At 35.5% G+C, this 26165-nt stretch overlaps 1 protein-coding gene and 1 non-coding gene across 2 annotated transcripts; one reads left to right on the top strand and one right to left on the bottom strand.

Annotated features, from left to right (window-relative positions):
- Nucleotides 1-486: 486 nt before the first annotated feature.
- LOC141694196 (small nucleolar RNA R71) lies at nt 487-593 on the top strand. Its single transcript, XR_012563521.1, has one exon. It is a non-coding gene; the product is annotated as a small nucleolar RNA R71 (small nucleolar RNA).
- A 12594-nt stretch (nt 594-13187) lies between these two features.
- On the bottom strand, nt 13188-13577 carry LOC141690647 (uncharacterized). Its single transcript, XM_074495428.1, has one exon. It carries the CDS (start codon nt 13575-13577, stop codon nt 13188-13190), a length of 390 nt encoding a protein of 129 aa, XP_074351529.1.
- Nucleotides 13578-26165: the final 12588 nt, after the last annotated feature.

The raw sequence follows: 26165 nt of genomic DNA, 5'->3' as shown, positions 1-26165 counted from the left end.
GGATACTGCTGATAAGGCTGTTGAACCGTATTCTGAGCGTTGCTCCAACTGAAATTAGGATGATTGCGATTGTTAGGATGATAGTTGGCTGACACAGGTTGCTACGATCATTGGAAGTTGCTCACGAACTGAGCTGATTCACTAGAAATTATGCACTGATCAGTCTTATGGGCACCAGCACAAAGCTCACAGACATTAGTGATTTGATTAACTCCATAATTAGCCAAAGTGTCCACCTTCATTGTCAAAGCCTTAAGTTGGGCAGCAATAGCAGTTGTTGCGTCCAACTCCAGAATTCCTGCTACTTTTCTCTGAGTCAGACTTTGGGAAGGATTCTGGTACTCATTAGCAGCCATTAGTTTAATAAGTTCATAAGCTTCATCGTAGCTCTTAGCCCACAAGGCTCCTCCTGATGTTGCATCAAGCATGGGCCTAGAAGTAGGACCCAATCCATTGTAGAAATAGTTGATAATCATCCAATCAGGCATGCCATGGTGTGGGCTCTTCCTTAGCATCTCCTTATATCAATCCCAAGCCTCACACAGAGATTCTCCAGTTTGCTGCGCGGACTGGGTAAGAGCATTCCTGATTGCAGCAGTCTTCGCCATGGGGAAAAATTTAGTGAGAAACTTTTGAGTAAGATCTTCCCATGTGGTGATAGACCCTACTGGTAGAGAATGTAACCAGCACTTAGCTTTGTCCCTCAGAGAGAATGGGAAGAGTCGTAGCTTAATAGCATCCTCAGTCACATAGTTGAATTTGAAAGTATCGCAGATCTCGATGAAATCCCTGATGTGCATGTTATGGTCTTCAGTAGGACAACCCCCGAACTGAACTGTGTTATGTATCATCTTAATCGTGCTCGACTGTAATAACCCCAATTTTTGGAATTTTTGAAACACTGATGAATAGTAACTTTTTGCTGATGATGCCGATTAAGGAAAATTATCAGACCATGCTATATAGGAGTACTGTTATGGAAATTCTAAGATCGTATTAGTATTCCATAAAGTAAATGAGTATATGTAAAGATCGTCAGAATCAAAATTCGAACAATTTGATTTTTCCCGAAAATCCACCAGATACTGAAAGAATTGAGTATAAGGTAACATGATTAAAAATATTTAAATTCAAGGATTATAAGAGAGGATCATAAAAAAAATATAAAATATTGAGAAAGATTTAGGGGAACCCAAGTAATAAGATCCCGAATATGATCCCTCATACGACGAACGAGAACGAAAGTTAAGCGAACAGTATAACAGATAAGCAGTCATTAGCCAAGTAATTAAGGGTTAATCAAAGAGGTTAGTGGGTGATGATGTTATCACACCACAAAGGGAAGACAAGTGTAAAAAGATTACACAAGCTTGATGACATAAGCATGACAAAGGGATTTTGTTTTGTTGGTTGATTTTGGACCATGGAAAATTAACCATGGTAAAAAATTTAAATCATTTGCTAAGACAAAAAGAGAAGAAACCAAGAATTATTTCATAAAACAAAAAGAAGGAGAGTTGACTTTTGCTTCCAAGAACAAAGCTCTCGGCGAAAACAAACCTAGCAACTTCAAACTGTCATATCTCCTTCAATACTCACTCAAATGTTGTGTTCTATAGCTCGTTGAAAAGGTATTGAGATTGACTACAACTCTTGTTCACAAGTCTCGTCAAAATAAGCATGGTAAGACCCTCATTTTTACAGTTTTTTCAATCGGACTTTTAGAAACTTCAAAGCCTAACTTTCTGTTCTTGATTTCTTTAGAAAGATCAAGCTTGTAGGAGGCTCCCTAAGGCTTCCTAGAAACTTAACACCTCCCAAGGAAGGTATAAACTTTAAATCATAGCATTTACTTTGATTATTAGTGAGTTTGATGGTTGGTTTTCTAAATGAGAAGCATGATCTTTGATTATTAGTAGTTTGATATGAATTTGGAGTGATTTGGTGAATGAATCTTGTTATAGTTAATAGAACTTGATTGTGGTTGGTTGAGATGAAGAATCTGGAGAATAAGGACTGGTTTAGTATTATTTAGTTGAGGTTTTGATGTGTTAATAATTGTGGGTTGTTTGGTGAGGCTTTGGTGTAGTGAGAAACTTGGTAATCGCGTAAACATAGCCGTCGTAATGCCCATTTTATTCAACTGCTTGTACTTAGTGTTCGGGACAGAAAGCTCACTGACCAATCTATAACCTTGCCATGTTTAGCTAGATCATGTCGTAAGCATCATTTTGGTATGTGGTTCGCTTAGATCCGATTTACGGTTTAGGAGAAACGATCGTTTTAAGTTACGGTGTTTCGTGAACAAACCTTTACCCCTCGCTTAACTTTGAAAACTTGTTTAAGGCCCTTAAAAGACTAATTGGATTACGAAACAATTATGTAAGATTAATTAGTCAGTTGGTAAATTTCTCGCAAAAGAGTCTTCTTAAAATTCGTAACGATTAATTTATTAAAATTAGTGGAGCCGAGGGTACGCGAGCGATTAATGCAAATCGTTAAGCGTATAAACGACCATAAGCGACTGTTAGGGTATGAGTGAGTTTTGACTAGTTTCTTAAGCGACCGTGGTCTAATTCCGGCTTATGTTTTTGTTCATAGGTTACCGAACCCACTCTAAGCTTAAGTCTACCCCGGAACACTCAGGCAAGTTTTCTACCCGTTATATTGTTGTTGTGATGTACATATTTTGATGCATTATCTTGAGATAAGTGCATGACTGTTATTAGCAAATCTTGCGATATATTGGAGCATGTTAATATGGTATATATATATGCATGTTGTGAAATCTTGATATTTTATTATCAATTCAAATGCTTATAAACTGCATAATACCTATGCTAGAGATAAGCAGTAGTTGCGTATACCCTTAGTATAGGGGACCCAAAGGTGAACATTTTTCTAAACCGGGAGTCGATGTTCCCGAGTATAGTATATGTATATATATATAAATAGTTTTCAAAACTATTAGTCAAATAAGGTTTATTCGATAACTTTATTTTATTTAATGAATATTATTTTGAATATTCATTCGAGAACTTATGACTCCGCTTATTTTATTTAATGAATATTATTTTGAATATTCATTCGAGGACCTATGACTCCGCTCATTTTATTTAATGAATATTATTTTGAATATTCATTCGAGGACTTATGATCCCGCTTATTTTATTAAATAATATTCTTTATTTTATTAAAGAATAATGTTTCGATATTTCAAACTTATTTTCGATTATTCAAATAAAGATCGTACTTTCGTAAAAGTATATGCTTGGTTATTTATTATTCATTTCAAGTATGAGTTTTTAAAACTTTTACTTCAATTATTTTTATAAAGATTATCCTTTATGGTAATATTATTTAAATAATAATATTCAGATATTCTCCAATATATCGGGACTGATTTATTTTATTAAATCAGCATTACTCCAAATATTCTTAAAAATGTTTTCGAGTCTTCAAAATGCTTTTAAGAGTTAGAGCGCATCCCAAAACTCGTTTTCAAATTTAAGATCTTCCTTTCAAGGGGGATTTAAATAATCGCTTAAAAATCTAAGGGATCCGGCTTTGTGGTGTATTTTATGCTCGCAAAGAGGTTGCTGTTTTGATAAAAGAATTTGATTACTTGCCCAACGTTCGGGAAGTAAGTCCATCTAATTGAGTCGGCATAAGCGACAGGCCGGGGTACGGTCTATCAAAGTGTAAGTGGCTGGGTGGCAGTCCATCAACGCATAAGAGGCCGGGTGGCGGTCCAGCACAAGGTCCTAATGCGGCCAGGGTGATGACCGGCGGGGGATTCATCCATCTAGTAGTAGAAAAGGTTACTTAATTGGTATCTTTGCCTGATCAGCAAGATATCGGGTTTATTTAAAAGCTTTCTTCTTTCCAAATTCATTGGATATTAAAACTCTGTTTATAATTTTCATAACAGAGGTTTTCAAGGAGTGTATGAGAGATATATATATATAGGTGAATATATATATCGGGACTTAATGAAGTATCTCGTAACTTCATTTCTTTCAAATGATATTTCAAAGATTGAATCTATTCAAGTCTTATCTTGTAGTCTCATCTGTGTGATGACCTTTTGAAACTAATTATAACTTGAACGGTGATAGTTCAAGTAGTATTCAAAAAAGATGTAAGTATATTGGAGTATCTTGTATCTTCATCTTTTAAACTTATATCTAGTAAATGATTATCTTATGCATGACAAAGACTTTCAGAAAAATGTTGAGACAAGGTTAGATATATGAGATCACCTTGCAATGATATTTTTATATAGTTATAAACTGGAACTCTGTGTATATTATGCATGGAAGAGGATTTCCAAGATTTTGAAAAGTGTATATATATACTGATTATTTTGCGACTTGGTCACGTTAAGATATCAAACTTGGTTCATTTCCTCTTGACCAAGACTTTCATGAGTACTATGAGAATGCTCATATATTGTTAATTATTATACATATTATTTCGGTGGGCTTGTTGCTCACCCTTGCTTTCTTCTTTCATCACACAACAACAGATAGACAGGATGAACAAGACCAAGCTCCCAATTTACGAGCGGATAGGAAACGTTCCGCAGTTTCCTGTAGGCGTTGATTTCGCTGTAGCTGAGGTAGGAAGTACCAATAGGGTAGGTTTTCAGCTGTTGATGTACCAGACTTATGTATATTTATGAACTGTAATAATGGCAAAGAATATGTAAATTTATTCAGAAACTCTTTTGAGGTGTAATGACTTATAATTGTGGAATAAAATGACTTGTGTTATTTTTGGTATTCATCTCTGAGACTATAACTTGTGGTGTGTGTGTGTATATTGTGGGGTCACGGTACGTAGTAGTTGGTTATTTATTAAGATTAAGTGTTATTAGGGTAAATGGAACTCATGACAACCCGGATCCCCGACCCCAGATTTGGGGGTGTTACATCGACTTAATCTCAAAAGTGTTAGCCCTGATGGCTGGTCTGATGATGCTAGACTGAATGTCATTAATCTTAGGCTTAGAATAGTCCATCAAAGCCTTCAGATTTTCTGCTTGATCTCCCATCGCTACTACAAATGGTTTTTTCACTTTCTCTTCTTCTTCTTCTACCTTCTTTTCTTCTTCAAAAACTTTCCTACGAACTACCGCAAGTTCTTCCTCGACTTTATCCAGTGTTCTCTTACGAGTACACGAACGCGTATCCATACACCCTCGCTAGAGTACCTGAAACCAGACAAGGAATAAATAAGTAACATTGTCTGAGTCAATGAACTTTAACGATCACTGATGGAAAGCACATAAACTATAAATTAACACTGCAGTCTCCGGTAGCGGCGCCAATCACTTGTTAGTCGCTAAACACGTGCTAATAATACACGCAAGTATATGAGTTCGCAAGTAGTATAGAATCTTTTCTAGTTTGTTCCCACAGAGACTGTATTGGTTAACTATTTAATTTATGCACCTAATCAACAATGTATGGTTATTATCCAATGCTAAGACGATAACAAATTGAGATTTTTTATAAGTAAGAATTACGCTAACAATTATAACTCTGAGAATAAGATTAACTGAATTAATATATATGACAAACATGGGATTCTAACTTCATTAAATACTTCATTCAATAGCTTTATTATTCTTAACCTTAGCATGCAATGATGATGACACTAATGAGATAACACGAAACTGATAAACACCAACTTTCATTGCACGAGTACCATTCTACCAGACATCCACAAAAGAGATAGAAGCTGAATAGACACCAATTATATTGAGACCCTATATGTCTATAAAATTTGACAACATAACGGTTTAAGCACAAGTTATCTATCTTGATTAAATGGGGCAAGTAAGATGGTTAAAATTACCTATGAATCATGCATAATACATAATGAACCTATGCTAGCATGGCAAGTTCTAAATCCTTAAATTCACTTTCGCTTTATTAAGAATTAACACACTATCTTATAAGTTCGCGACGCTCATAAGACGAATACGCACAACCAATACTAGGATATCATACAATCACCACATACTAAGGCATCAAACAATTTAACTAAAAAAATCCATAAATAAATCTGTTAGTTACCCACGATAATGATTAGCCCATAATCGGACTCATCATCAATGTAGGTTCCGATGAAAACATGATATAACAAATGTAATCTTTATACGAATTAATAAAACCAAGTATAAACAAGAGTATAGGTTCAGCAAAATAAGAAACAAGCATCCAAATTACAACTCAAAACAAAGATTCACAAGAATAAACTTGATCATCTTCGCCTTTGTTGAATTATGCTAAAGGTCTTTTGCCATCTTCTCCTTGCGCTCTGGTCCGTCTATGACTTGATATATATTAAAAACGACCTAATATAAATATATATAGCAGCCCTCAACAATCTGGAAGCCTTCTCTTTTAGAATTGTAGTAGAAACAGGATTCTAAAATTTGGCCTCGGCGCGGCCGGGCTATCACAGCGCGGGCGCGCTGCATTTCTGGAACCCCGGCGCGGCCGCGTGCTATCACAGTGCGGGCGCGCCGTCCTTCTAGGAAAAACTCAAATTTCTTCTTAAATCTTGCTGCTTCGAGCCAGGTTTCCACGAATTTTTATTCCAACACCACCTGGACACCAAATTAGCACCAAAACAATGCTAATTCACCTGATTACCTGAATAGTGCCTGAAATTCAAAAACACTAGAAAACACATTAAAATACTTAACAACTTGAGTACAAATATACCAATTCAAAGCTTATTAAAGCATAATAAAGTGTCATAAATGCCACTCAATAACCCACCAACATATAGGGTACCCAGGCACTATGGCCTAATAATCAATGGTCTGATTCGTAACTGGCCCGCATCGTAACCATCTAGTTCATAGATCAGCATCCGGAACAATCGGTATGCTTTTGATGTATCCCAATATCGGAATATATCAGAGTATATATATATATGTCTATATAACTATTATTATATGAATAGAGGATTCAATGAATTAGGAGAAATCAGGAATCAAAACGAATTATAAATAAAGAAACAACAATTATATATCCGTGTTTGTGAACAAGAATTATCAGCGTATAGCTGCCATGGAAAATTTGAAAGCAATTCACTATTCTGAACTTAGAATTGGGGAAAAACTTGTTTGGTATACGCTCTACTTCTTGTAGTTCACATCTCCCTATTTCTGGCTTGATCCGCCTAGTTGGTGTTGTCTCTATCAAAGAAAGATATTCATTTTGTTGATTCTCATCGCAATCGTATCTCATATTGAGACCACGTAGCCCTTATCGTCTACCTGTACGATTTTATCTGACTCGTATATAAATTACCTAGCAATTAGAACTCAAAAAATCATGTAAATCATATAGAACATAAGGCACAAAATTAATTTAAACTTACAAATATTTTTAGGATCGAAATCGAATACATATTCGCATTAACCAACAATATCTGGCTCGTTTCCTAATTTTCTAAGATTTATTAGACTCGTATTCCTAAATAATAGAGTCTGTAATTAAATAAATACCGTAATCCGACTTTCTTTCGAAAGAAATTAAGATTTATAACTATTTTTAATGGATTCAGGTCATTTTTCTGAGTCTAAGGGCTTTCGTTTCGATTGAATCGGATAAATGGTTCAATTATTACGCAACAAACAGGAATAAATAAATTATCAATTAATTATAATTAATTATTTAAAAATAATTAAACCTCAAGTATATATTTAAATAATCATCCAAGAAAAAAATCAAATTTAAAAATGATTTTCCCTAATTTTGGAATTAAATAGAATTTATTACAAATTATTCAATTAAATTGATTAATTTTAGAATAAATAATCAATTTAAATAAATAATAAGTAATTAGGAAATAATTAAATAAATAAATATTTACATTTCCAAATTTCTAAAATAAATAGAAAAGAGTTTGAATTTATCACAAATAATTTAAGTAAACTGATTAATTATTAAATAATTAATTAGTTTATATAAATAATCAACAAATAAGAAATAATTAATTAATTAAATAAATAAATGGATTAATAAATAAATTTTTGAATTTCTAAATAAGAAAACAATTTAGATTTATTTACAAAATAAATCAAATAATTAATCAATTTAATTATTTGATTTACTAAATAATTAAAAACTGATTTTTCTGAATTTTATAGAATAAAAATAAAAACAGAATATACAAAAACATGTTTTCAGAAATCAGTTTAGTAAAAAGAAGATAAAAACTAGGTCGACCACCGGGTTGAAACCGAGTCGACTCCGGGTCTTCAAAACACCTCCGGTCACCGCCCAGAATCCGGTACCAGCGGGTTTTCCGACGATGCTCCGGCGAGAGCGAAACGGCAGCGAAACAACATGGTTTCAGGCTGGTTTTGCTCCGGTTTCTCTCCCCAACATCACCCCATCCTTCACTACAACTCCCGACTTCAGCCTCATCGTTTCCGAAGCCGGAAAATGTAGAAACGCCGCCTATAACAGCGACTTTCCGGTGAGCATAAAACGGAAACGAAAATTAACAAAACTAGTACCAATCAACTGCAAATCGTACGATCTATAACCCTATAACACTCGAAATCATTTCAGCAACTTTAATCAAAAACACCCAAAACAAAATTAAACCCGAAAATTACGATTGTAAAATCGAACAATCTAACTATGAAATTGATAAAAAGAATAGAAAATGGATTCAAAGAGCTTCAATTTGATTACTTAAATGACTGATTTGGTTAACAGAATCACGATGAAATTGAGCATTGATTCCAAGAACTCCAAACCCTAATTGCAGAGAAATTGGGGAATATCTTGACTTTTCTGAATTTTTTTATAATTTTAATTAATTAATTAATAGAAAAGCAGTTATTTATATTTGTAAAAAATACCCCTAATAAAAATTAAGGCCCTAATTATATCCATAAATAAAATTAATTGGCTCTTAATTAACAATTTTTGGGTATTAGTTTTGAGATTTTAAATCTCCAATAATTATAAAATATATGTCAAAAATTTCGAAAAATTGTGAATAATACAGAAATGCAAAGAAAAATATTATTTGAAATTTTCCTGATCCTATAAAAATAAAAATGTGATTTTTGTGGGGCTTTTGACACCCGAAGGGGCCCGAAAAGTCATTTTTCGCGAAACGAGAAAATTTATAAAATGACTGGATGTTCAGAATATTGCTATAGTATAAGCCATACTAGGCAAAATAAGGCCAATGATTTTATATGTATCAGCTATTAGAACACTGTTTGGGCTGTACAACTTTTGATATAAAAGCATTTAACTTTTGATACTTCTCTAATATTTTACTTTCTAGTTCCCAGGTTGACTCTTTAACCACATGATTTCTCCATAAAACTCTCACTAGCGGTACAGATTTATTTCTCAATACCCTTTCTTGCCAATCTAGAATTCTTATTGGTTGTTCTATATATGACAAATCAGCTTGAAGCTCTATTGGCTCATATTCGATTACATGCCTCGTATTAGGATTATATTTCTTAAGCATTGACACATGAAACACATTATGGATATGCTGCATATGGGGCGGTAAGGCTAATTCGTATGCAACCTTTCCAACTCTCTTTAAAATTTCAAATGGACCAACGTATCGTGGCTTTAGTTTGCCCTTATTTCCAAATCTAGTCAATCCTTTCCATGGTGATATCTTTAGTAATACATGCTCTCCTTCTCGGTAATCCATATCCATTCTGGTTTGATCTGCGTATTTGCGTTATCGATTTTGTGCTGCTTCGAGTCATTTTTGAATAAGCTCTATTTTTTGCTTGGTCTGCTGAATCAATTCCGGAACTAGAATTTTACGTTCTCCAACTTCATCCCAACATACAGGTGATCTACACTTCTTTCCATATAAGGCTTCATAAGGTGACATTCCAATGCTAGCGTGATAGCTGTTATTGTAAGAGAATTCCACTAGCGGTGCATGTTCGTCCCAACTGCCTTCAAAATTTATTGCACATACAGGTAGCATATCTTCAATTGTTTGAATTGTCCTTTCGCTTTGCCCGTCCATTTGCGGATGATAAGCAGTACTCATGTTTAGCTTAGTACCAAGGCATTCCTGAAACTATTTCCAGAACCTCGAATTAAATCGCGGGTCTCGATCAGATACAATAGATGCACGCACTCCATGTCGCATTACAATCTCCTTGAGATATAAATGTACTAGCTTATCGAGTGAAAGTTTTTCATTAATTAGAAGAAAATGCGCTGACTTTGTTAATCTGTCAATAATAACCCAAATCGTATCATGGTTTTCTCTGGTTCTCGGAAGTCCTACTACAAAATCCATTCCTAGGTGTTCCCATTTCCATTCTGGAATATCCAGTGGTTGTAGTAATCCGCTTGGACGTTGATGCTCTGCTTTGACTCGTTGGCACGTATAATATTTACTAACCCATTCAACTATTTCTTTTTTCATGTCTGGCCACCAAAAGTTTTCCGTCAAATCTCTGTACATCTTCGTGCTCCCGGGATGAATTGAATATCTTGAGTTGTGAGCGTCTCATAAAATTTCTTCTTTCAATTCTTGTACATTGGGTATCCAGATTCTGGAGGCAAATTGCAAGATTCCTTTATCATCTTTCTGACTTGTAACTTCCTCTCCTGTTAAGTTGTCGATTTCATGATTCATTACTTCCTCCTGACATCTTCTTATCTTTTCCAACAGTTTTGGCTGGAATGTCATTGCATAGTTCATTTCAGTGGAGGTTTCTGGAATACGAACTTCAATTTCCAATTTATCAAATTCTCTGATTAGCTCTTCTGAGGATGTCAACACATTTAATCTTTCTTTTCGACTCAATGCATCTGCTACAACATTTGCTTTACCTGGATGATAGTGGATTGACACGTCCTAGTCTTTGATTAGCTCTAGCCAGCGTCGTTGTCTCATGTTGAGTTCTTTCTGCGTAAAAATATACTTCAGACTTTTATGATTCGTGTAGATTTCACATTTCTCGCCATAAAGATAATGTCTCCATAGTTTTAGTGCGAACACAATGGCGGCTAATTCCAAATCATGCGTCAAATATTTTTGTTAATGAGGTTTCAGTTATCTAGAAGCATACGTATTTACATTGCTGTGCTGCATTAATACACACTCAAGCCCTTGATAGGACGCGTCACTGTAAATGACCAAATCCCCTTGATCATCTGGTAATACAAGTACAGGTGTGGTAACTAGTCGATTCTTCAATTCTTGAAAGCTTTCCTCACATTTTTCATTGCATGCAAACTTTTCGTTCTTCTTGGTAAATTTAGTTAATGGCGTAGCTATCTTCGCGAAATATTTAACAAATCTTCCATAATAACCAGCCAATCCCAAGAAACTTCTAACTTCCGCCAGGGTCTTTGGTCTTTCCCAATTTAGAACAACTTCAATCTTTCCTGGATCTACTTGAATTCCTTCAGTGTTGATTACGTGGCCTAAAAATTGTACTTCTCTCAACCAGAATTCGCATTTCGAAAATTTGGCATAAAGTTGTTCTTTCCTCAAAATTCCCAAAGTGATTCTTAGTGTTCCGCATGTTCTTCTTCAGTCTTCGAGTACATGAAGATATCATCAATAAATATAATGATAAATTTATCCAAGTACTTTTTGAACACTCTATTCATTAAATCCATGAACGTCGCTGGTACATTGGTCATTCCAAACGCCATTACGTGGAATTCATAGTGTCCGTATCTCGTTCAAAAAGCAGTCTAAGAAATATCTTCCACCTTGATCCTTAACTGGCGGTAACCCGACTTTAAGTTAATCTTCGAAAACCACGCTACTCCCTTCAATTGATCAAATAAATCATCGATCTGTGGTAAAATATATTTATTCTTGATAGTTAACTTATTCAACTCACGATAGTCGATACATAGTCGAATACTGCCGTCCTTCTTCTTCACGAACAATATCGGTGCACCCCATGGGGATACACTAAGCCTTATAATTCCTCTATCTAAAAGATCTTGCAATTATGTTGTCAGCTCTTTCATCTCAACCCGTGTCATTCGATACAGAGCTTTTGAAACTGGTTCGGTACCTGGTGCTAAGTCGATGGTAAACATGATTTCTCGATCCGGACGTAATCCTAGAAGTTCATCTGGAAAGACATCGGAAAATTTACACACAATGGGAATGTCTTCAATCTCCGGGCTTTCATTTTCCGTATCCAAAACATAGACTAAATAAGCTTTACATCCTTCGCGTAGCAATCTTTTAGTCTGCATCATCGTTAAGAATCTTTGCTTTTGTTTCTCGCCTTTAATTGTTACTGATGCATTTTCTTCAATTCGCAGATTCACTTTCTTATTCGCGCAATCGATCTGGGCATTGTTACCAGCTAACCAGTCCATTCCTAAAATAACATCAAATTCTCTTAACTTGAAAGGTATCAAGTCAACCGAAAAATGAAGTCGTACTATTTTGATATCGCACCCTGGACACACTCAGTATGCCGTAATTTGATCGTAACTTGCTTACTTTATAATTAACATTTCGTTCAATCGTTGGATTTCATAATATGACTTCTGAATAAATTCCCCAGAAATAAAAGATCTTGTGGCTCCAGAATCAATCAATACTTTTGTATCTATAGAATTCACAAGAAGCGTACCTACAACCACGTTTGGATTCTGTACAGCTTCTTTCATTAACATATTAAAGGTACTTGACCTAGGCTGATTCTGCTGTGGTGGTGGAGGCAATGCCAAAATCCTTGGAATACTAGCTGCCATAGCTGCTCCTCTACAGTCTTTGGCAATATGTCCCTTTATTCCGCATTGGAAACAGGTAATCTCTATCTTCCATGTTGGGCATTACCCAGAATAGTGTCCCTTCTGTTTATATTTGAAACACGTGACATTTGGTTTATTACAAACCTCCGTATGTTTCTTTCCACATGTTTTGCAGTCGGGTATTGGTGGTCGGATGACCCTTTTTTGATTTGGAGCTTGAATCCGGTTACCCATTCTCTGATTGCCTTGTTATATCCTTCTAAAATTTGTATTTGTCCAGGCTTGAAATCGTGGCCTTTTGTTGGAACAGTTCTGAAAACTTCCTTTTCCCTTTTCCTTTTGGGACGTCTCACTTTCCCCTTCAATGATCATGGCTTTCTGCACCACGGCCGTGTAGGTTGTCAATTCAAATACTGCTAATCAGCCACGAATCCATGGCTTCAATCCTTGTTGGAATCTCTTAGCTCGTTTCTCATCAGTATCAACCTGCTTTGGAACAAACCTAGCCAATTCAATAAACTTGGTTGCATATTTAGTGACTGACATATTCCCTTGCTTCAATTCCAAGTACTTGATTTCTATCTGATTTTTCATATAGCAGGGGAAATACTTTTCCAGAAAAAGCTCGGTGAATCTATCGCAAGTTATGACGCCATCGCCTTCTAGCGCTTTCTTGGACTCCCACCAGTAATTAGCTTCTCCTTTCAGGAAATAACCAGCAAAATATGTCTTCTGGTCTGCTTCTACTTTAACCAGTGTGAATGCTTTCTCTATCTCCTTCAGCCATGCCCTAGCTTTGGTGGGATCCATCATACCTTCAAATTATTGAGGATTTACTGACTAAAACTGTATAAAGGTAACAACAGCTACAACTGGTGGTGAAAGGCATATGTCATAGCCTATTTGTTTATTTGAGGATTTAACTCAACTCAAATAAGGATGTAACAAGTAAATAGTGGTTCTATCGTCAGAGAGATCTCTCAGAGTAACATATGTCAAAGGATTAAGTAACATTGTTCTTCTACAGACTTGATGACTTAATTCACTGGAAGAAGCTCAAGAAATTGATCAAGCCTCAGTGATATAAATCAAGATTGTGGATTTAATCAAGTGACAGAGATCTCGTCAGGGTATCAATTAATTACAAGGATTTAGTCTGAAGAAAATCAAGAGTATCAAGGTCAAGACATGAAGAAACGTCACGGAAGTTAGTCACTCATGAACCAGACAGTATATCGAGTGTCAACATTGAAGTGGTGGAATTGATTAATAATTGACAGTGATTTTCAGAAGAATGGTTGCTGCTCAAGATTAATATTAATTATCTATTAATTAATTAAGTCATATAAATTAATTAAGAGAATAAATTAAATCTGCAAAGATTAATTTATTGATTAATTAAATTAATTGATTAATTAATTCAGAATTATTATTTGATTAAAATCTGTTTTAATCCAGCAAGACTATCTTTTGTATTAGCAAGACAATCGTATGACAATCAATAGTCATACCGAAAGTCATGCTAGTGCATTTAGATTGTCTTGCCGAAAGTCCTATCAGTTCAATTGATAGTCCTACCGAAAGTTTTACCAGTTCAAAGGATTGTCATGCTGAGCTAAATGGATTGTCTTGCCAGGTAAAAATCATAGGATTCTTTATTTAAAAAACACAGCAGCTGTTTTTCAAGAGTAGCAAAGCATTGAATATCATAATATCATACAGAAGAACACAGAACAAAAAGAAAACCTGCAGAGAACTTATTGCAAATTCACAGATTATTTATTTCTAGTATTTATTGTTAAATCGAATCCACTAGAAATACCTTTCTTGTTCTTGTGTAACTATCTAGCGGATCGAAATCCCTAGAACTTAATCTCAAATCGCTTTTAGCATTTGATCTTTTTATTCCAAAAATAGAAAAGTTCATGTCGAATTTATTCTATATTTATGATAATTGATTTGAGATTAATCCCTTGTAAACGATACCGTTGTTGTAACACCTTTCAAGTTTAATAATAATTTTATTTAACTTGAATTTTCTTTCACTTTTTCATTCCGCATTTTATTCGATTCAACGGTATTGTTTGTATTCAACCCCCCTTCTACAAACATATTGAGACCTAACAATTGGTATCAGAGCCTTCTGATTAACGAACAAATCAAGATCCTAGACTTTTGTGATTCTTTCACTCCTTGAATTTTTATTTACTCAAAAATTAATAATGACTACACAAAAAGTTGGAACCGTTAAAATTTCACTATTCGATAAAGAAAATTATGTTATGTGGAAGAAGAAGATGCTATTGTTTTTACAAGTTGCAAATTCCAAATATCTGGAAGTGTTAAAGAAGGGTCCTAAAATTCCGATGGTTATTGAACCAGAGGTAATAGAAAATGATGTGGTGATTACCAAAGCAAGAACTTATGTGAAAGATCCTGAGGATTTTTCTCCTGCTGAAAAAGAAGAAGCCTCCCTGGATGCTAGCCTTCAATTAATTTTAGTAGATTCCCTTGATCCCTTGATGAATAGACATGTGATGAACTGTAAAGATTCCAAACAAATCTGGGAAACTATTGAGGTTATTAATGAAGGCACAGAGGAAGTTAGGGAGAACAAATTAGAAATCCTAACCTCTGAGTATGAATACTTTAAATCCAATCCAGGAGAAGGAATCACTGAAGTGTTTGAAAGGTACAATGCATTGATCAATAACCTGAACATTAATGGTAAATACTATTCCATCAGGGAGGTCAACAAAAAGTTCCTTTTAACACTGCCAACTCATCTCGAACATAGAATCACTGCCATAAGAGAAGCAAGAGATCTGAGTGAGATTTCTTTGGAAAGGCTCTATGGTGTGTTAAAGACTTATGAGTTGGAGCAGATTCAGCAGAAGGAAGTTTACGGGAAAGGAAGAGTGGTCAGCACGTCTACTGCTCTAGTAGCTGATAAACAACAACAATAACCACAATATCAACAACAATCTCAACAGTCAGAAAGAATGGTACAGTCTTCCAAGGTTGAAGAAAATGTGATAGTAGCAGAATTTGATCCTCCTACTACAAATCAATCAGGAGATGATTTTTATTCCTTGGAAGAACTGGAGCAATTGGAGGATGAGTCAATGGCCCTGATTGTCAAGAGATTCTCAAATGTCAAATTCAAAAGGAATCTCAAGTTCAAGTACAAGTCCAACTACAACAGATTCCAGAAAGTGGATCTTCATCCTCTAACACCAGCAGTGGTGGGTACAAAACAGGGATGGTTGATCGAAGCACCATTCGATGCTTCAACTGCAATGAGTTGGGACACTTTGCCACAGAATGTAGGAAGCCAAAACAAGTTAGAAAGAACTCTTACGATTCTAATCAGAAGAGTAAATCTGAAAGGCCTTACCTGGCAAAGGGAAGAAGCTGGGATGATACTGACAGTGAAGATGAAGAAGTTGGGAATCTTGCTCTCATGGCTAGTGATGCAAACACCTCATCATCAAGAAAAGAGGTAAAATTTACTGATGCTGAATTAGTTTATCATCTAGGAGGTTCCTTAGATTGTGCTCGTCATGATAATGAAATGTTAAATCAACAAATTAAAGACCTTGAGAAAGAGGTCAATAAATTAAGACTTGTGCACATTAATCAAGATAAATTAAAAGAACAAGTATCTTTTCTATAGAATAGAGTTGACTGTTATAGACAACTCGAAACTATTCTCAAAGACAAGATCACCGGTCTTGAGGCTAAGGTTAAAGCTTACTTTAATTCTTGTTCGAAGTCCAAAGAGTTTTACAATAAGAAAGCTGTTAATCAAACATCTGGAATAGGTTATGATTACAATGTTGCTATTGGAAAATTAGGCATAAACTCCCCTCCTCATGTATGTGCTAAAGGCATGGAAGTACCACATGTGCTTAAGGGTGTTGATGAACCCCTCTATAAAGAATCAATTGTTGAACCATTTGATGAGACCTCATTTATTATTCAAGAAGAAATTCGTGCTGAAGATCATGCTAATGAGAAAACTATTTCCAAGTCAAGTGTGTCAAAGGTTCCAGTCAAAGTTGTGAAAGCAACTGAGACTAACTCAGACACAGATGAGTTGGATAAGACAAATGCCATGTCTACCATACATAAGTTGCCTATTGTTAATTCCTCTCATAAAGCATGTGGTGTTCCTGATTGTATGTCTTGTGCTTTTAATTTGATGTATTCTTATTTTAATGGTAAGCATGTTTCTAATGATATGACTTCTCCTCGTCAGCATGTGAATAATAGGAAGCATGATAGGTCTAAGACTGCTAGTCCTCCTAAAGCTAGAAAGGAGACATTTGTGCCTAAGCCTAAACAGAAATTTGTCAAGGCTGTTCACAAGGTCAAATGTCCAGTCATTGAGAAAATTAAGAACATTAAAATTAAGAATGTTGTTTTGCCTGATAAAGGCCAATTTTACAAGTATGCCGGCCCCAGCCAAGCTTGGGTTCCGAAGAAGGTCTAATCCATTTGTATTGCAGGGCATTAAATAGGTACAACCGGTAGTGTGGTATCTTGATAGCGGATCGTCAAGACATATAACCGGAGATAGAGCCCTGCTATCAAATGTGGTTGAGAAAGCTGGCCCAGTGGTTACCTTTGGAGATAACAACAAAGGTTTAAGTGAGGGATATGGTTGTTTGCTAGCTGGAAATGTTATCATTAAAAATGTGTATGTTGTGCAAGGACTTGAACACAATCTGCTTAGCATTAGTCAATTCTGTGACAACGAATACAATGTTTTATTCGACAAGCTGAAGTGTCAGATTCTGCACAAGAAAAGTGAAAAACCCTCCTTGATGGGAATCCGGAAAGGAAATCTGTTCGTAGCTGATATAAACTCTGGAAGCAATCTTGAAGTTAATTGTTTCTATGCAAAGGCATCGTCAGATAAGAGTTGGCTATGGCACAAGAGACTTTCTCATCTCAATTTCAAAATAATGAATTCTCTTGTCAAAAGAGAATTGGTCAGAGGTCTTCCTCAGCTGGAATTCTCCCCAGAAGGACTATGTGAGGCTTGCCAGAAAGGAAAGTCAAAGAAAGCAATTCACGGAGGCACTGGCACATCCTCCATAACTGGTGTTCTGCAATTATTGCACACGGATTTATTTGGACCAGTTAATGTCCTTTCGATGTCAAAGAAGTGTTACTGTCTTGTGATAGTTGATGACTATTCCAAGTATATGTGGGTTTTATTCCTTCACTCTAAGGATGAAACACCACAAGTTGTGATTGATCATATCAAGTTGATCGAGTTAGATTATAATGTCCCTGTTAGAGCAATAAGGTCAGATAATGGAACAGAATTCAAGAATTCACTTCTCAATGGATTCTGTACAGACAAAGGGATTACCATACAATTTTCAGCTCCTAGAACCCCTCAGCAAAATGGAATGGTAGAAAGGAAGAATCGTACATTGATTGAAGCTGCAAGAACGATGTTAAGTGAATCAGGTCTTCCAATGTACTTTTGGGCTGAAGCTGTCAATACTGCATGTTATACTTAGAATCGAACTCTAATCAACAAAGACTTCATGAAAACTCCTTAAGAGATTTTGAATGAACAGAAACCTTCTATCAAATACTTTCATGTATTTGGTGCGAGATGCTTCGTGCTCAAAGATGGAGATGATCTTCGTGGTAAATTCGAGGCAAAGGCATATGAGGGTATTTTTGTTGGATATGGAAGAAGATCATACAGAGTGTATATCATTGATCAACACAAAGTAACTGAAAGTGTCAATGTTACATTTGATGACACTAAACTCCCTAGTATCCAAGCTGAAGATCCTTCTGAGAAACTGAAGTTTGATGATATGTCAGATTCAGAATCAGAACATGGTCAAGAACCTGAGGTTGTTGCTGGTGAAGAACCTATTAATCATAATGATACTCAAGGTAATGGTGATGGAAACTTTGGCAACAATGGAGATACCACTGCTACTGACGGAGAATCTTCAAGTCAACATGGCAATAACTCAGGGGGGGATGCTGAAGGATCAACTAGTAGGACACAACATCCCAATGAATTTCAAGGTGAATCATCAAGATCAAATCTTCCAAGACAGACTGTCTGGAATAAAGCTCATCCTTTTGAGTTGATTATTGGTGATCCAGATGTTGGAGTCAGAACTAGACGTGCTACTCAAAATGAGTGTCTGTTCTCAGGATTTCTTTCTGAGATGGAACCTAAGGAAGATTGAGGAAGCACTGACTGATCCAGATTGGGTGATTGCTATGCAAGATGAACTCAATCAGTTTGAACATCAACAAGTCTGGAAACTAGTACCTAGACCTACACACAAGAAAGCTGTTGGTACTAGGTGGGTATTCAGGAATAAACTAAATAAAGATGGTGTGGTTATAAGAAACAAAGCAAGACTGGTAACTAAAGGGTATTCTCAAGCTGAAGGCATTGATTATGATGAAACCTATGCTCTAGTGGCTAGACTAGAGGCCATCAGGATATTTCTGGCATTTGCAGCATTCTCTAACTTTAAAGTTTATCAAATGGATGTCAAGAGTGCCTTTCTGAATGGAAAGCTGGATGAAGAGGTATATGTAGAGCAACCTCCTGGTTTTTAAGATCCAGATCATTTGGATTTTGTCTACTTTCTTTTCAAGGCTATCTATGGATTCAAACAGTCTCCGAGAAAATGGTATGACACTCTCTCTGAATGTCTTATTGAAAATAGCTTTATAAGAGGTGTTATAGACAAAACTCTCTTTTCTAAAAAGCATAAGAATGATACTATATTAGTCCAAGTCTATGTGGATGATATAATATTTGGGTCTACTAATGATAATCTCTGTAAGAGATTTGCTAAGTTAATGCACAGCAAATTTGAAATGAGCATGATGGGAGAGCTGAAGTTCTTTCTTGAACTACAAGTAAATCAAAGGTTAGATGGAACTTTTATTTGTCAATCCAAGTATCTCAAGGAACTCCTCAAAAAGTACAATCTAGAGGATTCTGCATCAGCAAGGACTCCGTCAACTACAGCTGTCAAGCTTGGACCATGTGAAAACTCCATTAAGGTAGATGTCACAAGCTATAGAGGTATGATTGGCTCGTTACTCTATCTTACTGCAAGTAGACCAGATATTATTTATGTTACATGCTTATGTGCAAGGTTCCAAGCGGATCCTATAGATATTCATCTCGTTGCTGTTAAATGAATCTTAAGATATCTTAAGGGAACACCAAATCTAGGTATTTGGTACCCTAAAGAATCTGGTTTTAACCTTGTTGGATATACAGAGGAAGTGTTGTTGATAGGAAAATCACCTCAGGGAGTTGTCAATTCCTAGATAGCAGATTAGTCTCATGGTACAACAAGAAACAGCAAACAGTATCAAATTCAACGGCCGAGGCTGAATATATTGCTGCGGGAAGCTGCTGTGCTCAGATCTTGTGGATTAGGAATCAGCTACGGGACTATGGCTCTGTATTGAACAAAATACCTATTCTATGTGACAATACAAGTACAATAGCCATCACCAACAACCTTGTGCAGCATACAAGGACCAAGCACATTGATATCAGGTATCATTTTATTAGAGAGCACGTCATGAATGGTACTGTTGAACTATTTTTTGTTCCAACAGAAGAACAAATAGCAGATATTTTCTCTAAACCTCTTGATGAATCCACATTTACCAAATTAGTTGGTAAATTAGGTATGTTGAATAGCTTTAGTAATTAAACTTGTGAATATCTGAAATCTGTTCTTGAGTGAATTTACAAATGAATTTTTCATAAATGAAAAATTCATTTTCAAATTTATTTTATCATTTTCCATAATTTCTTGCTTATTTCTATGTAATTTTTATTATCTTATCTTATTTATTTACTCAACTTGTTAATTTTAATGTCTCAGAATATTTTATTTTCTCTAAAAATATTTTTCTATGAATTTTATTTGCTAAAATTCAAAAGAAATCTATTTTTGGACTGAAAATATAATTATCTCTGAAATATTTTAATTGTGTAAATATTTTCTGTCATATCTATATTAGTATTTATTGTAGTTTTCTGTAAAATATATATATATATATATATATATATGTTCTGTTTTTGTTAAAAAAATCTGTTTGTATTTGTTTTTGTTAAAAACTGTTAATATTTGGTTTATAATATTTATATACATTTGTTTGTTTTAATTTGATACTTGAATGACAATCGGCAAGACAATTGAAATTGTCTTGCTGAAAGTCATTTCAGTATATTTATATAAATATGTAATTTATTTTATGCTAGAATGACAATCGGCAAGACAATTGAAATTGTCTTGCTGAAAGTCATTCCAGTACATATAAGTGTTTATTTTTAATTCAGTTTAATTTTATAACTGACAAGACAATCGGTATGACTATTGATTGTCATGCCAGTAATAAAATTAATATCAGATATTTTTTGTTTTATTTTGTACTGGTATGACAATCGGTATGACTATCAGATTGTCATACCAGTTATATTGTTACAATATTTTTTTTGTTTTGTTTTCTCAATTTGCCTTGTCTGACTATCGGTATGACAATCGGTAAGACTATCCCGAATTGTCATACCAGTTGTCTACTTAATGTTTTTTTCTGTTTTGTTTTCTAATTCACTCTGTACTCTTTCAAATTCCATCAGTTTTTTTTCTCTCGTTTTTTTTCTCTCTCTCTCTCTCTATTCGATCAAACTCAATCAGCCTCCATTGTCTTCCCTGCTCGAGTTTTTACTCAGCATACAAAAATCATCACTTCTGTGATATATACATACACGTATATACATACAGAAGTGCTGTCGATTTTTTTGTTAAAAAAATTCAGTTTGTGTTTGTTTGATTTTGGGTAATTCTATTTAATTTTGTTTGGTGTCTTGTGCGTTTTTCAAATCTGCTTTTGTGAGTTAAGAACTTTAACGAGATATATTTCTTTCTAAATTTTTCGAATATAATTGATTTAATTCGAATTATTAAATTAATTTAATTAATTCGAATTTTCTTAATATTACTCTTAAAATTCTGAAAGTGTGTGTGTTCTTATTATTTTTAAAATGGCTCTCAATTTCCAAATTGTTTCGCATAATCTTGTTGGTTATTTTAATCCAGATAAATGTGATGTAGAAAAATTTAAGCCGTGGATTAGATTTTTAAATGACCATTCAATTGTTAGCTCTGCTATTAAATCAAATGTGATTTTAAATATTGATCTGCTTAGACTGATTTGCACAACCTCTACTGTGGCCGATGATTTTAAATCTTTTTTATTCACCGTGGCAAACACACAGTATGTAGTTGATGAAACAGTCATCAATCGAGCGTTAAATTTTCCTATGGACAATTTCTGTAATTTGCCCTCTGAAAATGATATTTCAAACTTTTTCCATGCTATTCACTATCAGGGGGTGATTAATTTAACCAAGTTGTCTAAATCCAATTTGGTTCTGAATGGGACATTTTCTTCGATACTCTTTCTAAAGTGTTTGCCAACTGCACTAAATCCAACTTTCACAACATCACTTCCACTCTGCAGTATATTGGTCTTGCGGTTGTTTTCAATCAAAGGATCAATTTTGGGAAACTACTTTTACCCATTCTTTTGAGACGTCTCACTACTGCTTTACGTGATCATTCTACAAATCGTAGGGTCTCGTGCTACTATGCTCATTTTCTCATGCTCATAGCAGAACATATTCTCTCACCTGAGCATAAAGCCCTTTTTTCTAACTCCTCAGTAACCTAACCCCCTCCAGTAAGCAAAAAGATTTACACCCGCCAAGACACAACTTTCAAATTCAAGCAAGTTCCAGTACTTGTATCTGCTTTCATGGCCACTTACATTTCTTTACCTATCTTCAATCTTCCCGGTCATGAACAACATGCTCAACCTCCAGTGGTTCAAACCACCCAGGCTCAAACATCAGATGCTCTTCCTCTGCAGGTAATAATTCCTCAAACTCAACCTATTCCTACTTCTGTTGAAAGACCCCCAGTGGTTGATAGGACTGACCATGAAGTTGTAGAACCACAGCTTCAATCCCAGGTCATAGAGCCAAACACAGAGTCACAACCTATCTCAACCTCTCCCCCACTGTCTAAAATATTGCCCAGAAGGTTAGTAGGAAGTAGTATATTAGTGGATGTGAATGAACCCTCAGCTCTGCCTCCACCCAAGAAAAGAAGAACATTTACTGAGGCATCTGAAAGCCCATCCTTGTCCTCCCAACAGGACATGGACTTTGAAATGGCCACTGAACAGTTACTAGAAACATTCTCTCAACAGGATGAATCTATTGAAATTCTCCATAGGGCCATGGCATCCTGTACTAAGTCAAACACAATTCCATTACTCACAATGGAAGCATACAGACCAGTAGATGATACTCAGGACACGGAGCGAGGAGTGCACATTGAGTCGGTTACAGTGCCTGCCATAGTTACGGCAGAAGAGCAGTCACATGCTTCTGAGGGAAAATCTGACTCTCAGCCACCTTTAATAAAGTCATTTTCTCCCCTCCCAGATCCAACACCTCTGGCTCCTTCACGGGATTCTCCACTTGCAGATTTATCTGGAGAAAGTGGAGGGCAACTCGGTCAATCTATCCCTGAAGCAATTCAGACATTTATTTCACATGAAAAGATAGGTTTGACTGAGGATCGGGACTCACGAATTCCCATTGCACCACCACTGACCTCTCTTGAAGAGGCTAGGGTGATTTTAAATGCAGGTACAGAAGATCAGCATCAGGAAGACTCCTCACGAGCAATTATATTGAGAGATACACATGCACGTGAGTTGAGTGAATTAAACAGGAGAGATATTCAGGTGAGTGCACACACAGACACAAACACTGAAAATCTGTTAGCTCAAATTGCTGATCTCAAGGAACAACTTACAAAAAGTCAGGCTCAAGCTAAATCATTCAAAGCACAAATGGTTGAACGGTCTTCTTCTTCCACCTCTGTCAATAATCAGCTGGCTTTCATCAAGACTGAAATATCAGATTTGAAGACATTTGTTGTACCAAAGCTTAACTCAATCCAGGCATCTCCAACGTTATCAGCTGACGACATTTTAAACTTCTGCTCTCTACAGACAAGAATGACTTCTCTTGAAGACTTGGTTGAAATGAATCATTCACTAGATTCTTCCAGATTTCTGAAGATAGAGACGGGCATGGAACATCTGAATGAAGGGATGAAGCACCTGTACTACATGATAAAAAATTCTCACTGCCCTAATGAAGAACAAAGGACTTTCTTTGAAGGGCCGTCTGGTGGAGGCTCAGGCTCGGGAGGAGATGGAGGTCATGGAGGATCTAAAGGAAAGTCTGTAGAGGATTCCTCAACTAAGGGGGAGAAGAAAGGGAGAAGTGAAAAGGGAAAAGAAAAAGATTCGTCTGCTGGAGGCACAGGGAAGCCTGATGATATCTACTATAGTGGAGAACAGGATGACTTTGATATTTGTGACGTTCCCACTGAACCAATCTTGGAAGATAAAGATGGTTTTTTTGAAGCTGAGGAGGAAAGTGATTTTGGAGAATGGGAAGAGGAAGCTCCAGTGGATCCTCTATTTGAGAAAGAGTTTCAGCAACAGCAGTCAGAATTGAAAAGAAAAGAAGCTGAACTCAAAAAGGTATCCCAGATCATTGACATGAGGAAAGATATCCAAAGAACAGAAGCTCTTCAAAAGCAACATCTTCATGACATTAAAGCTCAAGAAAGGAGAAGAGATGTCAGACTGAAGATTGGTGAAAAATGGGATGAAGCTAGGAGAGTACTTGATATGCCTCAGCTGAGCACAAACAATGATAGACAGTTTCTATATCTTCTGGACAAGCTGGAGATCTCTAATCCAAATAATGACATGTACATGAATGCTATAAAGACTGAAGTCTCAAGGATCACAGCTGCCATTGATAGATCCCTAAATGAGATGAGCATATTTGTATATTGTCAGAGTGAAGGATCTTTCAAGGTGTCACTTCATCTGTTTGAGAATCGTTCTTTGTCAGAGATTTGGGTTCTTCTCAACAAAGTCAAAAGAAGCTCAGAATTGAATGAAGTTCTTCGAGAAAGGCTCAAAGAGTTTGCCAGCAGGGCTAGTCCTCAAGTGGTCAACAATCCTCATCAGGTAAGATTCTTTAAGTCTGACTGTCTTCAAATCTGCCAGCTCGATTCACAATCTCTTAAAGACTACTCAGCTAAGCATCTGGTCTGGATGGAACATCACCTAAGAACTGCTGGATATTCATCCATGTTGAAAACTCAAGCAGCTGATTTGATTCAAGCTTATTGTGAAAAGAATATCAAAAGGTACAATCAGTTAAAGAATAAGCTAAAGTCAGTTGGAGTTCAACCAGTTAGACCAGACAGCTTCACTTCAGAAAAGGATCGTGTCTTTGACAAGGAGTTGCTTCAAGATTTGGAAGAAGGTGAAGCCGGAAGAGAAGACAACTGAATTCAATTAGCTCAAAACTCAATGTAATATGATTAGAGCTTTATGAATCAAGATAGACTAATGTAGTTATATATTCAGGCTAGAGGAACATCTATCTTGTATTCACTTGAAAATTTCTTTTGGAATCTGGAAAATGTTAAATATAATCCAGAACTTTTCTGCTATTTACTTTGCATTACTGTTTATATCTTTTTCTTATTCTTTAGTTGAGTTATCCTCTAGGTATTTGTTGTTATTGTCTAACAAACAAATAGGGGGAGATTGAAAGGCATATGTCATAGCCTATTTATTTATTCGAGGATTTAACTCAACTCAAATAAGGATGTAACAAGTAAATAGTGGTTCTATCATCAGAGAGATTTCTCAGAGTAACATATGTCAAAGGATTAAGTAACATTGTTCTTCTACAGACTTGATGACTTAATTCACTGGAAGAAGCTCAAGAAATTGATCAAGCCTCAGTGATATAAATCAAGATTGTGGATTTAATCAAGTGACAGAGATCTCGTCAGGGTATCAATTAATTACAAGGATTTAGTCTGAAGAAAATCAAGAGTATCAAGGTCAAGGCATGAAGAAACGTCACGGAAGTTAGTCACTCATGAACCAGACAGTACATCGAGTGTCAACATTGAAGTGGTGGAATTGATTCATAATTGACAGTGATTTTCAGAAGATTTTCAGAAGAATGGTTGCTGCTCAAGATTAGTATTAATTCTCTATTAATTAATTAAATCATATAAATTAATTAAGAGAATAAATTAAATCTGCAAAGATTAATTTATTGATTAATTAAATTAATTGATTAATTAATTCAGAATTATTATTTGATTAAAATCTGTTTTAATCCAGCAAGACTATCTTTTGTATTAGCAAGACAATCGGTATGACAATCAATAGTCATACCGAAAGTCATGC

This window comes from Apium graveolens, chromosome 10 (genome assembly GCF_009905375.1).
Source record: "Apium graveolens cultivar Ventura chromosome 10, ASM990537v1, whole genome shotgun sequence".
Lineage (NCBI taxonomy): Eukaryota > Viridiplantae > Streptophyta > Magnoliopsida > Apiales > Apiaceae > Apium > Apium graveolens.
The sequence above is the reverse complement of the archived record's forward strand: the minus strand, read 5'-3'. Positions and strand labels throughout refer to the sequence as shown.

Coding starts and splice junctions, on each gene's coding strand:
- LOC141690647 (XM_074495428.1), bottom strand. CDS start 13,577: ATGGATCCCACCAAAGCTAGGGCATGGCTGAAGGAGATAGAGAAAGCA.